The sequence below is a fragment of the Drosophila kikkawai genome, chromosome 2R (assembly GCF_030179895.1).
Source record: "Drosophila kikkawai strain 14028-0561.14 chromosome 2R, DkikHiC1v2, whole genome shotgun sequence".
NCBI lineage: Eukaryota > Metazoa > Arthropoda > Insecta > Diptera > Drosophilidae > Drosophila > Drosophila kikkawai.
In genome coordinates, this window is record NC_091729.1 from 26,870,385 (window position 1) to 26,883,390 (window position 13,006).

The 13,006-nt window shown below is 43.0% G+C and overlaps 5 protein-coding genes across 14 annotated transcripts in view; 2 read left to right on the forward strand and 3 right to left on the reverse strand.

The window, feature by feature from the left end:
• Positions 1-112: 112 nt before the first annotated feature.
• LOC113225354 (cytochrome P450 6a8-like) lies at positions 113-1,679 on the reverse strand. The gene is made up of 2 exons (NM_001366229.1): positions 588-1,679; positions 113-533 (listed from the first exon to the last, which is right to left on the reverse strand). Exons 1-2 carry the CDS (start codon positions 1,657-1,659, stop codon positions 118-120), a joined length of 1,488 nt encoding a protein of 495 aa, NP_001353158.1. The 5' UTR covers positions 1,660-1,679; the 3' UTR covers positions 113-117.
• A 327-nt stretch (positions 1,680-2,006) lies between these two features.
• On the reverse strand, positions 2,007-4,502 carry LOC108072404 (cytochrome P450 6a8-like). Of its 2 annotated transcripts, XM_070283557.1 has the most exons (3): positions 4,466-4,502; positions 2,495-3,600; positions 2,015-2,433 (listed from the first exon to the last, which is right to left on the reverse strand). In XM_070283557.1, the coding sequence occupies exons 2-3, from the start codon at positions 3,594-3,596 to the stop codon at positions 2,015-2,017; spliced, it is 1,521 nt and encodes a 506-aa protein (XP_070139658.1). In that variant the 5' UTR covers positions 3,597-3,600; positions 4,466-4,502. The 2 variants fall into 2 exon arrangements, with proteins under 2 accessions (NP_001353157.1, XP_070139658.1); NM_001366228.1 differs by lacking the exon at positions 4,466-4,502 and having other exon boundaries at positions 2,007-2,433; positions 2,495-3,753.
• Positions 4,503-4,557: 55 nt separating this feature from the next.
• corolla lies at positions 4,558-7,619 on the forward strand. Of its 3 annotated transcripts, none has more exons than XM_070284559.1 (5): positions 4,558-4,572; positions 5,470-5,741; positions 5,803-6,093; positions 6,156-6,343; positions 6,402-7,619. In XM_070284559.1, the coding sequence occupies exons 2-5, from the start codon at positions 5,567-5,569 to the stop codon at positions 7,461-7,463; spliced, it is 1,716 nt and encodes a 571-aa protein (XP_070140660.1). In that variant the 5' UTR covers positions 4,558-4,572; positions 5,470-5,566; the 3' UTR covers positions 7,464-7,619. The 3 variants fall into 3 exon arrangements, with proteins under 3 accessions (XP_070140660.1, XP_070140661.1, XP_017018995.1); XM_070284560.1 differs by lacking the exon at positions 4,558-4,572 and adding an exon at positions 4,678-4,961; XM_017163506.2 differs by lacking the exon at positions 4,558-4,572 and having other exon boundaries at positions 5,241-5,741.
• A 324-nt stretch (positions 7,620-7,943) lies between these two features.
• Positions 7,944-10,516, forward strand: Cyp317a1 (Cytochrome P450 317a1). Its single transcript, XM_017163538.2, has one exon. The coding sequence runs from the start codon at positions 8,166-8,168 to the stop codon at positions 9,729-9,731; it is 1,566 nt and encodes a 521-aa protein (XP_017019027.1). The 5' UTR covers positions 7,944-8,165; the 3' UTR covers positions 9,732-10,516.
• Positions 10,517-10,657: 141 nt separating this feature from the next.
• Positions 10,658-13,006, reverse strand: part of Kank (kank) — a 30,719-nt gene continuing 28,370 nt past the window's right edge. For all 7 annotated transcript variants that reach the window (XM_017163528.3, XM_017163526.3, XM_017163527.3 and 4 more), the window contains 5 exons: positions 12,568-12,999; positions 12,259-12,505; positions 11,478-11,690; positions 11,158-11,358; positions 10,658-11,092 (listed from right to left, as the gene is read on the reverse strand). In XM_017163528.3, coding sequence (XP_017019017.1) covers positions 10,925-11,092; positions 11,158-11,358; positions 11,478-11,690; positions 12,259-12,505; positions 12,568-12,999 — 1,261 coding nt within the window. In that variant the 3' untranslated portion in view covers positions 10,658-10,924. The remainder of the gene's footprint in view (positions 11,093-11,157; positions 11,359-11,477; positions 11,691-12,258; positions 12,506-12,567; positions 13,000-13,006) is intronic.

The following is a 13,006-nucleotide window of genomic DNA, read 5'->3' on the forward strand; positions in this document are numbered from 1 at the left end:
TTTTTATCATTACATTGTAAACATTTCATGCTTTTACCATTGGTTATCTAGGAAGATTACCAAAATTAGGCTGATAGTGAGTCTTAACTTCTATTATGGCGCATGTGCCAAAATTTCCTAGATAGCCTCAACATTAAGATTAATTCCAACAGCGCTGAGAGCAACAGACTTGGGGTTGTAAACTAGCGGATCCTGGGTCTGGGAGCATGTGGAGAATCTAAAATTCTTTACCAGCAGAGCCAGACCTATGCGCATCTGCATCTGTCCAAATCTCAGCCCAATGCAGTTCCGAGGACCATCGCCAAAGGGCAGCCAGGCAACCGAAGGACGATTGGCCGACTCCTCAGAAGAGAAACGCTCAGGACGGAACCTATAGGGATCCGGATAGATGCTGGGATCGTGGTGAATAGCAGACGAGGGTATCACCACCGACTGGCCGGCTTCGATAACAAACTTCGGATGCCCAGGAACAACGAATCGCTTGAGAGCCACTCGATCCAGGTTAGGCACAATGGTGTAAAGTCGAGAGGTTTCTGGAGAAATAAAATAATTAGTTGGAATCCTCCTAAGCTTGCCGAATAAATTACCATCTATAACCATGTTTAGGTACTTGAGATCCTTGGTGCTCTCAAAGGTAAGTAACTGATTGTGTTTTTCAAGGAATTCCTCCACTTCTTCCCTAACCTTGTCCTGAATTTGTGGATTTCTTGCCAGCTCGTACAGAGCAAATGCCATGGTAGAAGAAGATGTTTCAAAGCCGGCAATAAAGAACACAAAGGACTGGGCAAGGACTTCCTCCATGGTCAGTCTTTCTTCTTGGTTTTTCATATCAATTAGTAGATCCATAAAGTCATTCCGTTTTATATTTTCCTTCTCCCGCAGTGCCACTGTTTCGTAAACAATTCGTTGGTAGAATTTCTGGATGTGAGGAGCCGTTCGTATGAGGCCCAAACGTTTTGCAAATTTGGGATAACTGAACATTAAACTGAAGAGCAAGGGACCATGCCGCTTATCCACCAGAGATCTCTTGCCAAAGTGCAGAAACTCCGCCTTCTCATCCCGCAGACTGTTGCACTGAATGCCGAAGGCACAGGTGCCGATTACATCCACGGTGAACCTGGCCACCAGCTCACGTATCTCCAGGACTGAAGACCTCTTGGCTTTCTCGTGCATCACAGCCATTAACTCATCGGCCACAGAGACAACTGCCGGAAGCATGGCCCTGATTTTGCTAGTCGTAAAGGTGGAGGATAGCTTGCTTCGGAGCGATCGCCAAGGAGGTCCATCCAGATGGAAGAGATGTGCAGAAATGGGGTCGTCTTTCTCATTATAAAACTGGCCCTTGTCGGAGAAGTTTGAGAAATCCTTGATCAGTATGTGTTTTACCAGTTCCAGATCCATAATGAAGGCGCAAGGCTTTTGGAAGAAGTAAAAGCCCACAAAGGGCACCTTGCTCTCCCTATATTTGTTGTAGTATTCCTGCATGATCTCCTGAATGGTGCGGCTGCTGTTGAATCCCTCCATGTTGCCCCTCAGCAGATGTGGAGCATCATGTGGGGTTCCTTGGCGCTGGAAGTAGGTCAGTCTGCGATGAATAAAGTAGGAAGCCAACGCCAGCAAGGCCACAGCTACTTGGAAGAGAATATAGGTGAGTTCCATGACTAGGTTCCAGAGCGACTGTTACTAGAAATTAATTTCTGACTACTTTAAAGAAATTTCATAGCTAAAAGTGGGACCTATATAAAATATCTTTCATTACGTGGATATTGCACGTATAGTGTAACATTGGAAAAACTTCTGTCTCGTTTCTTGTGAATGCGGGATTCCCAAAGTATTGCACGTGCGACCAAGTGCTACTTATCATGAATATTTGTAGTATAATGTAGTTGGCAAAATATTATTCACAAAGGAATTTTCAGTAATTCATTCATATATGAAGCCTGACCTAGCAGAAATATTTTTAAATTGTTTATATTTTTTTATATGAATATTTATTTGTCTTTGATGTCTACTTTTACACAGTCTCAACTCTGAGAGGAATTCCATTTAAAACAGTGAATGTCACGGACCTGGGATCAAATATCAGTGGATCCGGGGTCTCAGAGCTCATAGAGAACTTGAAGTTCTTGATTAGCAAAGCCAGTCCTATGCGAACCTGCATCTGACCAAATCTCAGCCCAATGCAGTTACGAGGACCATCGCCAAAGGGCAGCCAGGCAACCGAAGTTCGCTTGGCAGTTTCCTCGGGAGAGAAGCGCTCGGGTCGAAACTCAAACGGATCTGGATAGATGCTAGGATCGTGGTGAATGGCAGATGAGGGAATGAAGATCATTTGACCAGCTTCTATGACAAAGTTCGAATGTCCTGGAACCACAAAGCGTTTGTGGGCCTTTCGTATCAGATGCGATGCAATAGGGTAAAGTCGAGAGGTTTCTAAAAAGACATAATCAAATTAAAATGGTCAAATTAAATTAAATCCTGCGTAGTAACCCACCATCAACCACCATACTGAGGTACTTGAGATCCTTAAGGCACTCATAGGTGAGCTCCTGATCATGCCTTTCCAGGACCTCCTCCACTTCACACCTAACCCTGTCTTGGATGTCCTGGTTCTTCGTCAGTTCGTACAGAGCGTATTGTATGGTGGCGGAAGATGGATCAGAGCCTGCAATAAAGAACACAAAGCACTGGGCGAGCACTTCATCGATGGTCAGTCCCTTAACCACATCGCCGTTGTCCAGTATTATTTCCTTTTTGTTCTTTAAATCTATCAGGAGGTCCATAAAGTCATTCCGTCTGATGTTCTCCTTCTCGCGCACGGCCACAGTTTCGTAGACAATCCTTTGGTAGAACTTATGGATATGCGAAGGGGTCAGCATGAAGCCCAATCTCTTGGCTAGCTTGGGATAGCTGTACTTGAATCCGTGCAGCAGAGGACCATGGCGTTTGTCCAGTAAAACCCGATTGCCGTAGTAGAGAAATTCTGCCTTCTCATCCCGCAGACTATTGCACTGGATTCCAAAGGCGCAGGTACCGATCACATCCACCGTAAACCTAGATATTAGGTTGCGGATTTCCAGGACAGATTCATATTCTACCTTCTCATGAATAAATGAAATTAATTCGTTGGCCACGGACACAACTGTGGGAAACATGAACTTCATTTTTCCGGATGTAAAAATCGAAGATAATTTGCTTCTCAGCAAACGCCATTGAGGTCCGTCCAAGTTGAAGAGATGGGCCGACATGGGATCGTCCTTCTCATTGTAGAAAAGTCCGCGATCGGAGAAGTTCGAGAAGTCCTTGATCAGTATGTGTTTGACCAGCTCCAGATCCATGATGAAAGCCACGGGCTTCTGGAAAAAGTAGAAGCCCACGAAAGGAGCCCTGGTGCCCAGGAATCGATCGTAGTGGTCCTGCATGATCTGATTGACGGTGCGATCTTCGTTGAATCCCCTCATATTGCCCAGCCACAAATGCGGCGGATCGTGGGGGATGGCTCGACGCTTGAAGTAGGTCATTGTGCGGTAATAGGAGTATCCGGCGATAGCCAGAAGAGCCACCACCACTTGGAGGAGAACATAAGTCAGCTCCATGTTGCTGTTCTGGAGAGACTTACTTTGTGAGGAGCTTATGAATTTATATGAAAACTGTATTTATGGCAGCAATTATGCTGGCTTGATAAAGAAACTTATCTACACTTGGCTTGTAATTTAATGAAACCAAATATTTTTTAATAAGGTTTCATCTGAGTTTATTAGAGGTTCAAAGAAGACTGAGCTCTAGGAGCGGAAAATATCTCGAAACAACCCTCATCTGGAGTTTGGAGTACCACATAAGCACAGTGTCAGATCTCTGTACAAACACAAGAGAGAAAAAGAGCAGGTTTGGTGCTAAAGATAATGGAATACTATGTATATCTTATCTTGCTTGAATTTCGGAGAAATATTAAGACTGGTTCTCTAGGTAAGCAGGTAGTCTTGCATTTTTAAAAATATTTTAAACATGCAGACCCATCTCTCAGTGTGAATTTGATTATACTAAAATTATAAGATTATACTACATGGTGGATGGCAGAAGAAGGAACAACAATTGACTGACCAGCCTCGATCACAAAGTTCGGGTGTCCGGGAAGCCTTTAACATAAGCAGGAAGGGTTCTGTAAGCTAAGTTATGTATGTATCTTTTAAGATACATTTTGAATGAGGAAAAAAATATTTAATAAATTTATATTTAAATAGTTTTTTCTTTTAACTTATTTGTTTATAAATTAATATAGATAAATTGATTTCCCTTAAGCGTTTACCACTGTACCACGACGAGCCCTCGCTTATCATTTAAATGACGAGCCATTGGACGATCCCCCATGGCGAGCGTCACTTCATCATGGAAGCCTCGCCGGAACATGATATGGGTATTAACTGGCATAGTATTATTTGACGGATCTGGCAACTATATTGTTTACCTTTTCGGTCATAGAAGTACGCTCCGTTCGACAGTTGATTAGTTTTCAAGTGCGGATGTTGCCAGCAACAACAAACAATTAAAGCGAACAGCTTTCGGTGATTATATGTACATATATTTGTTTGGGTTTTGTTTCAGCTTTGTGGCTGAGCTTTTCTTTTGTTCTTTTTGTTTTTTTTTTATTTTTTTTTTTGCTATCATGCCTTTTAAACGCTAATTGGGCGTAAAATTTATCAGGTTGCGTGCAAAAACACACAGCGTTACAATGATTTACTGCTGGGAATAGGTTCATGAAAGGAAGTAAAAGGGTTTTATTTGTAGGGGGTTTATTAAGCTTTTTCCGAAGCTAATTTAGAGAAATTTCCCACAAAAAATTCTTGAAATTCATAAAGAATTCTACCCAAAAAAGCAGATAACAAGAAACGAACTTTAAAGAGCTGAAATATAGATAAGAATAATTAAACCCACCAAGGTGATCAGCTGAATGTCCTACTAAGGTCGGGAATTAATTAAATGAAGTGAATATAGTTTTATAAAATTTATTGATACGTTTCCAAAGGGGAGACCTTAGTATTGTGCTTTAATAAATTAATATACAATATAATCAAATAAATAGCATTGAGTTTTTAAAAATATAATAGAATAATATTATTAAATAAATAATATATTATAATAATTTTATAAATTTTAATTTATCATCATGATTTTATTAAAGTTATAAATAGCCAATTTGAGATTTATCTATTAAGAAATTTAAAAAATGTATACAATATAAGTAAAATAAATGAATTAATAGTTAATTAATAAATAAAAAAAAAACAAGAAAGGAAGTTAACTTTGGAAAGCCAAAATTAGTATCGTCAATCGATCATAACTAAGCCAAAATGCATTAATTTCAATTCGACTGTTCTATGTTGGTTAATAAATCTGCATACTTAATTTAAATACTTGTATAGTTAAAATTTTAGCAAATTCCGAAAGAATTCTTATGTTATTTTTTAAAAGGACCGCTTCCAACCGATTTTAGTCGAGCGATCAAAAGCACTGGAATGGTATCGAATGTTTTCCTAGCTATCGACTTGACCTATCGATAGCGCGCTGAATGCAACTTGCAAAATCTAAAGGACTCGCGATCGGCGCCAGAAAAATGGAGAATTTTCCAATTGCAAACAGTTTTTTGAAGAAATCATACCTTCAAAATGATGAAATTAAGGCCCTTCTGACGGAGTTTGAGGAGGCGCTCGATGGGAATCGTAAAGTGCGTCAGGAATTATCAGGTGAGTGTCGCAATTACCTCTGGTGCATCGACATGTTGCTACAGGTGCACTCTTGCCACAGCTATTCGCGTCGAGTTAGAGAGACTGCAGTTCGAGTCATCTTTATTTAATCAAGTGATACATGTTTCGGCGGATGAGAAAAACACGGCGACGATGATGTACGAATCTGTAACGGCTTGCTATGGCAAGATTGTCCAAATTGAGAAACTGTTTCACCAGGTGGGAATGAAGAATATCCTTCATTATGCAGTCATTACCAAGGAGGAACAAACACGTCGCGAGATTAATGCTATAAAAGAGGCGTTTGCTAAGGAGTCGAAGCAGCTAGACGCTCTCGAAAGCCGCAGCGCGGGTAAGAATCTGTGCATATATTAATATATATTTAATTATAAAATATAAAATATTCGCCTTCAGTGAAGAAGTTCCGGCAGCTGCAGATCACCCTGAAGAGCAGCCAAAATAACCTGGCCGTGCTGCAACAGGAAGTGGATAACATGGAGCGTCAAATGCGGAACAAAATGAAAAAGGCCACGGATTACCGGAACCAGAAGATAGTTCACATATTGCAAACCAGAAAGTTGATCATTCAATTGGAGTCAAAGGTTGTACCTCTTTTTTGCTTTGCTTAATTAATAAATTGACATCATTTGCTTCTTATAGTCTCCAGGTCTTGCAGGTAGCCAACCACGCCTAGATTTGAATCGCATAAAGCGTCCCTCGACAACACCGATCGGTTCGCCCGCCATTTCAATCCTTCAGCCGGCCTTGGACTTCTTAAGCAAATTTATGCATACGAGCGACGACGATACAAATTCCGATCCAGAGAATGATGCGGATCGACGCATTAGCGCCCCATCCCCATCCAAACATGTCCGATTTGTGCCTTCGCCCGACTTGGAAAGCATTCACATTGTAGACAGACTTTCTTCAATGTCGACTGATGACGATTCAGTGGAAAGAGCAGATCCCAAGCCGGACTCGGGGAACGGATCGAAGAAGTTAAGGCAGATGACTGAAGACGTCCAGAACAGTATGGAGTTCAAAGATTGTGAGGAATTGGAATTAGAATCAGAGGACGATGCAGAGGAAGCCCAAGGAGATGAGGATTTAGAAATGGATTCCGATGAACAGGAATCATCCAGTGACGATAAATCGGATGCAGAAGTCGACTTTAAAGCAGATGAAGCCCAAGGAGATGAAGATTTAAAAATGGATTCCGATGAACAGGAATCATCCAGTGACGATAAATCGGATGCAGAAGGAACAAAGAAGAATGGATCAACCCAACCAAAGATGGTGCTACAATGGGAAGAATCAGAGAAGGAGGATGAATCAGACGGCTCCTGGGACGAAAAAGACAAGGAATCGCAATCGGTCAACAATAGCAAGGTTGAAGCAACACCATCGGGAGCCACAGCAAAGTTCACTTTTACCCCAGAGGACAGTGCCTCAAAATATAGCAGATTCAAGCTGACAGCGAGCCAAAAGATCAGCCACGATGCCATGGATGTCGATTGTCAAGAGGCATCGGATGAGAATGAGATATTTGCGATTCCAATGGCACAGCCCAAGCCCACCCAGTCTAAGCGTCAAGACTCGGAATCGCCGCGGTCCAGCGATCGGGCCGATTCCATGCTTAATTTCTCTGAACCAAACTGTGAGTTTAACGATGATTTCTGGCCGACCAAACATACAAATGCTGGCCAATTCTACAATCTATAAATTGAAAAATGAAACATAATCTAACTACGTTTTTCAATCAAAATCTAAGCTCCGCCAACTGAAGGCTACACATAGTATTATTTTAATTTTCAACATTCCAATAAATATGAGTTTATTTTGTAATATTTTCAATTAAAATGTAAGCTCCGCCAACTGAAGGCTTCATACTATGTGAATTTTAATTTTCAATATTCCAATAAATATGAGTTTATTTTGTAAAATTGAGGTAAAGCTCAACTATTTGCAATTTTTTAGCAGACCTCTCTGTCACTCCAACATTGAAACTAAAGTAATAATAATCATGTCTCCCCGTCTGGCCTCAATGGGACGCCCACCTGATGAATCTGACGATCCGCGAGCTTCGGTGTAGCGCACTCGACAAAAAAAGCGGTAAGTAAAAGCTCATGGGCTCGGGCTCACCTGGCGTGCTCACCTGGAGCAAGTAGTTACTTTTCTCCGACTCTCAGTCGAACCGCGAACTTTGCTAATGAACGTAGCTGGTTGAGAACGCCGCGATAGCTCCGGAGTCCGGACGATGCATTAGATCATAGCCGTAGGTGACACTCTCAACCCGTTGACGAGAGTGAAAGGGTGGCAAGATAGCGCGGCGGAAGGAAGCTCGCTCGGGGCGTGATTTTAGCCATACCTACGTGCATGTGATTCAGAGTAAACAGAACAAAATATAAAAGAAAACTATACAAAATGCATAACATGTGGATAATTTTCCTGATCATCGGCCTGCTGGTCTTGGGGCTGCTGGTTCTGCTAATTATGGCGGCGCGGTATCAGCGCGATTACTGGCGCTTTCGGGGTATTCCGCACGAGAGACCGAAAAAGCTGTGGCCCGTCATCAGGCAGATAATGACGCAGACGCTCAGCACGGAGGCGATGAAGGCGTCTCACTACACGGCGCTCTACGCCAAGTTCAAGGGCAGCGGTCCCTTCTGCGGCTTCTATGCTTTGCTGCAGCCGCGAGCCCTGATCCTGGACCGGGAGCTCATCCGTCAGATCATGATCAAGGACTTTTGGAACTTCAACGATCGGGGCATGTACTGTAACCAGAAATCGGATCCCTTGTCGGGGGATCTGTATGCTTTGAGGGGCGAGAGCTGGAAGGAGATGCGCCAGAAGTTGGATCCCAGCCTCGAGGGCGATCGCATGGCCTGGCTGTATGGCTGCCTGTACGAGGAGGCAGAGCAGCTGCTCCTGGTCGTGAGTACCACGCTGATGAAGCAGCCACACTCCACTTTGCATATCCAGAAGATCATGCGGCGCTATGTCCTGTCAGCCCTGGCCAAGTCGGTTTTTGGCCTGGATACGCAGCAGAGACTCAAGTATCCCTTGGAGGACTTTGAGCAGATGACAGAGATGGCCCTGAATAGCTACAAGCATGGCTATCTTATGAACCTGATGATGATAAGGTTTCCCAACTTTTGCCGGTTGCTTCGAATGCGTCGCACGCCCAAGCAAGCGGAGACCTACTTCCTGGGTCTCCTCAATGACATCGTGGAACAGAGGGAGAATTCGGGCGTTCGCCAGCAGGACTATCTGCAGCTTTTGATAGAGGTCAAGGCTCTGGAGCAGATCACGCATCAGTACGAGGCGGACAAGGAGCTGAAGATGCATCTGCAGAACGAACTGGCTGCCCATGCGATGGTCTTCCTCAAGGCTGGCTACGAGCAGACAGCCAATACTTTGTCCTACGTCCTCTACGAGCTGGCCTCGCACACGGATCTGCAGGTGCGGGTCCGTGAGGAGGTCAAAAAGGCCATGGAGCGTTTCGAGGGCAACCTGAGCTACGAGTGCATCCAGTCGCTGACCTTCATGGGTCAGGTGATCAGCGAAACCCTGCGCATGCATCCCATCACACCATACATCCTGCGGCGCACCTTGAATGACTATCCTGTGCCGGATCACCCCAAGTATATGCTGGTGAAGGAGCTGTTCCTGATCATACCCACGCATGCCATACACCATGATCCGGACATCTATCCGGAGCCGGAGGAGTTCAAGCCCGACCGCTGGGGCGGACCTAGGGACTCGCTGAAGGAGCAGGGCACCTGGTTTGGCTTTGGCGTTGGAGCACGCAGCTGCATTGGCATCCAGTTTGCCCAGCTGCAGCTTCGCCTGGCCTTGGCTTTGCTTCTGTCGGAGTATGAGTTCACATTGAACTCCAGGAAGCCGCTGGTTAACCTGGAAGATGGCATAGCGCTTACCCTGACGCCGCTGGGAGTCATAGAGCCGGGCACGGAGGAGAGGGCGGTATAGGCTGCGGAACTGACATAAGTTTAATCTTTGAGATAGGTAGAGTACATTCATCAGATACAAAAGTATCTTTTGTGGAAGAATTGTAAATCTTCAGATACAAAAGTATCTTTTACAGCAGAAATTCAATTATTTAAAGTTGTTGTGAACCTTCTTATGATTTTAAAAGATACATAAGTAACTTTTAAAAAGTAAATTTAAATTATTTGCATAGTCTGAAATCAATTTAACCCAATTTAACTGACAAACCCTCATTAAATCTTATAAAATAATTTGATTCCAATTGAGAAACAAGTTAAGAAACACAAAAGAAAAATATTTGACAACAAAACACTTCCGCTAAAACTCCATCAAAAAATCTTTTAAATTCAATTAAAAGTGCACACCAAATGTGGCTAAGGCAGCGCTCATTTTGGTTATGGAAAAACCCCTATCTGGCCAAAAGAGATTAAGCTTGTGTCGGTATACACAAGAGCTTTAGCGCAATGACAAAGAATTTACTCCATGAACAAAGTCTAGAAAGCAATACAAAACTCAGAGAGCCAGGCAACTAACCAAATATAAATTAACAAAAACTAGAGGTCAGCTTAAAATAGTTAATTTTACAACAAAAAAAAAACCAAGTTTTTTTCTATTTAAGAGTTTATTTATTTTACATACACTTCTCTTGCTAAAATAGCTTTCGATTTAAATTCTATTAAATACATTCCTTTTGATCTGTTTAAATAATTGTCAATTTGATTCATTTTCATTGTTAATTGTTAATTGTTTTGTTAGTTATAGTATATATAGCTTGTTGCATTGTCGTTTGCTGATATGGTTGGTTTTTGTGTTCACATATGTGTAGTTTATATATATCGAGGTGGCTCTTGGCCAGTATTTCAGTTAAAAGTTGCAAGTTGCATGTTGCAATGCTGCTGCTGCCTTCGTTGATTGATCGAAAATCGAAATTAGAGTTATATATTAGAAACGATTCTACTACAGATATTAGCACTAAATTAGAATTACAAAATAAATAAAAACGTACGACAAACGAGGTCTAATTATACAATTATACAATTTATGTAAGTGTTGTGTTGGCTGCTACTGGGTGTCTGCCTTGGCCATGGAATGTGTGTGCTGGCAGCTCGACTTCCGGAAACGGAAGCTGTTCATTTGTTCGTTTCGTTATGGCTTTGTGGACTTCCTTTTTCCCTTTACTGGGATGGCTGTCGCTTGTGCCGCTGGGAAGGTATCAGAGAGGTCCTTGTGGGCTCTCCACGATTGGGCAGCTTGCTGCGCAGCATCTGCTCGTGGACGTACAAGAGCAAGCCCACATCCCGGTGCCCGGCCTGCCAGGCAATCTTGAAGGCTGTGCTGCCATCCTAAAAAGAAAATATAATTTAATTTTAAATTTCTAAGATAAATATATGTGTTATTCCCCACTCACCACATCGTTGACCAGCGAATCGCAGTCCGGATGGGAGAGCAAATGCTTCACCACATCCACTCGTCCATGCTCGGCGGCACACATCAGTGCCGTGGAGCCATCCTCATCCTGTATATTGATGTCTGCTCCGGCATCCAGGAGCATATTGACCATGTCCACATTACCATGCGACACAGCGAGCATCAGGGCGGTCTGGCAGTGCTGTCAAGACAAATAAATACAGGGCGGGATTAGGGTTAGTAGGGGAGTAAGTAGTACATCCAGGGATCAGTTTTCAATGGGCATCTATGGAGGAGCTTTGTGGCTGGCCCCTTACCTACCTTCTTGGCCCGTATGTTGACATCGGCCATCTTGAACAGTCGCTCGACGACTGTGCGATGGGACGGCTGCTGCAGCTTGGCCAACGATACGAGCATCACGCAGGTGTATCCGGCGTTATTCGTTTGGTTTACGTCGCAAACCTTGGAATCCAGCAGAATGGACACTACGTCAAAGTTGCCGTGCGAGACCGCATAGTGCATGGCTGTGTTGCCCTGTGGGAAATATAATATTAGATAAAATAAAATAGAGGAATAGTTGGAAAATAAATAATCATAATCATAATAATTATAGTATAATATATAATATAAAATTATATAGTATAATATATAATTCCAGATAATTCAAAGCTGAGCCGTGGTATGTTTTATATATGTACATACTCTTAATGGGAAATTCTGAGAATTCCTAGGGAAACGTGCCTAAATACTCATCATTAAACAGCTTTAAGAAACGTGTTTTTCTTTACAAATTGTTGTACTCAATTATAGCTGGGTATTTTTTATAAATGGCCAAAAAGCTAGCGGTAATATTGCTGTAAAAAACTGCATTACTTTTAGAAAAATAAATGGAAAATATAGAATTAAGATTTAAGCAGTCATCAATCTAAGGTAAAAACACTCTAGGAACTTTATATTTTAAAACTGCATTAATAAGTATAAATATTATTATTAATAGAATAAATCCCATATCAAAATTCTACTTATAAACTTAATTAATAAATGTAAATATTATATAAAAAACACCCCTACATATTTCTAAAAATAGTACTAAAAAACTCACATTATTGTCGGACAGATTAACACAATACTCCAGCAGCGGCACCGACAAGGACTCAAAGTAGTCCAGGTAATCCTCCACCTGGTGGGGATCCGACTTGCCAGTACTGGAGTTGATGAACCAGTTGTCCTGGATGGTGGCCTTGGCCGACTTGAGGCTGTGCGAGGAGATGGGCTTGGCCCCCAGTTTCTTTAGCAGCGAATCGTTGATGATCTTGAGGGCATCCTGGAAACCCTTGGAGAGTTCGGTTCTGGAAATACATTTAAGTTTTATATTTTAGATAGATGTTAAGTTGAATTGTAGAAAACTCACTTCTTCCTGGGCTCTGTGTCCGCCTGGGCCAGCTGATGGAGCTGGGCCTTGGTGGCCGGTTTCTCGATCACCGTCACCTGAGAGCCCTCGCTCTGACTAGACTTGACTGGCGTGCTGGACTTCTTCCTGGCTCCCTGGGCAATTTGCACATCCAAAGGAGGACTCGAATCGCTGGAGGTACTCATCAGGGCTGGCTCCTGATCGGGTGACTCGGATTTGGTGGTTCCGGAGGAGGTCATGAGCGGCGCTGGGGAGGCATCTCGTGACCAGCTAATGCTCACCCGCTTCTCCTCGCGCACAACCAGCTCATCGTCACCCAGGAGACTCAGGTCCAGACGATCCTTCTGGGGCTGACGGATGAAGCTCTGGATTTCGCTTGAGGGATCAGTTGTCTGGAAACTGGACACAGATGGAGGCTTTTCCTGCAGGGAGCTGGAAG

Bases quoted from the DNA above. Each gene is read 5' to 3' on its own strand.
- LOC113225354 (NM_001366229.1), bottom strand. From the start codon at position 1,659: ATGGAACTCACCTATATTCTCTTCCAAGTAGCTGTGGCCTTGCTGGCG. The intron at 534-587 runs GTAATTTATTCG...TTATTTCTCCAG, and splicing joins CCTAAACATGGTTATAGATG to AAACCTCTCGACTTTACACC.
- LOC108072404 (NM_001366228.1), bottom strand. From the start codon at position 3,596: ATGGAGCTGACTTATGTTCTCCTCCAAGTGGTGGTGGCTCTTCTGGCT. The intron at 2,434-2,494 runs GTGGGTTACTAC...ATGTCTTTTTAG, and splicing joins CCTCAGTATGGTGGTTGATG to AAACCTCTCGACTTTACCCT.
- corolla (XM_070284559.1), top strand. From the start codon at position 5,567: ATGCAACTTGCAAAATCTAAAGGACTCGCGATCGGCGCCAGAAAAATG. The intron at 5,742-5,802 runs GTGAGTGTCGCA...CTCTTGCCACAG, and splicing joins AGTGCGTCAGGAATTATCAG to CTATTCGCGTCGAGTTAGAG. The intron at 6,344-6,401 runs GTTGTACCTCTT...TGCTTCTTATAG, and splicing joins TCATTCAATTGGAGTCAAAG to TCTCCAGGTCTTGCAGGTAG.
- Cyp317a1 (XM_017163538.2), top strand. From the start codon at position 8,166: ATGCATAACATGTGGATAATTTTCCTGATCATCGGCCTGCTGGTCTTG.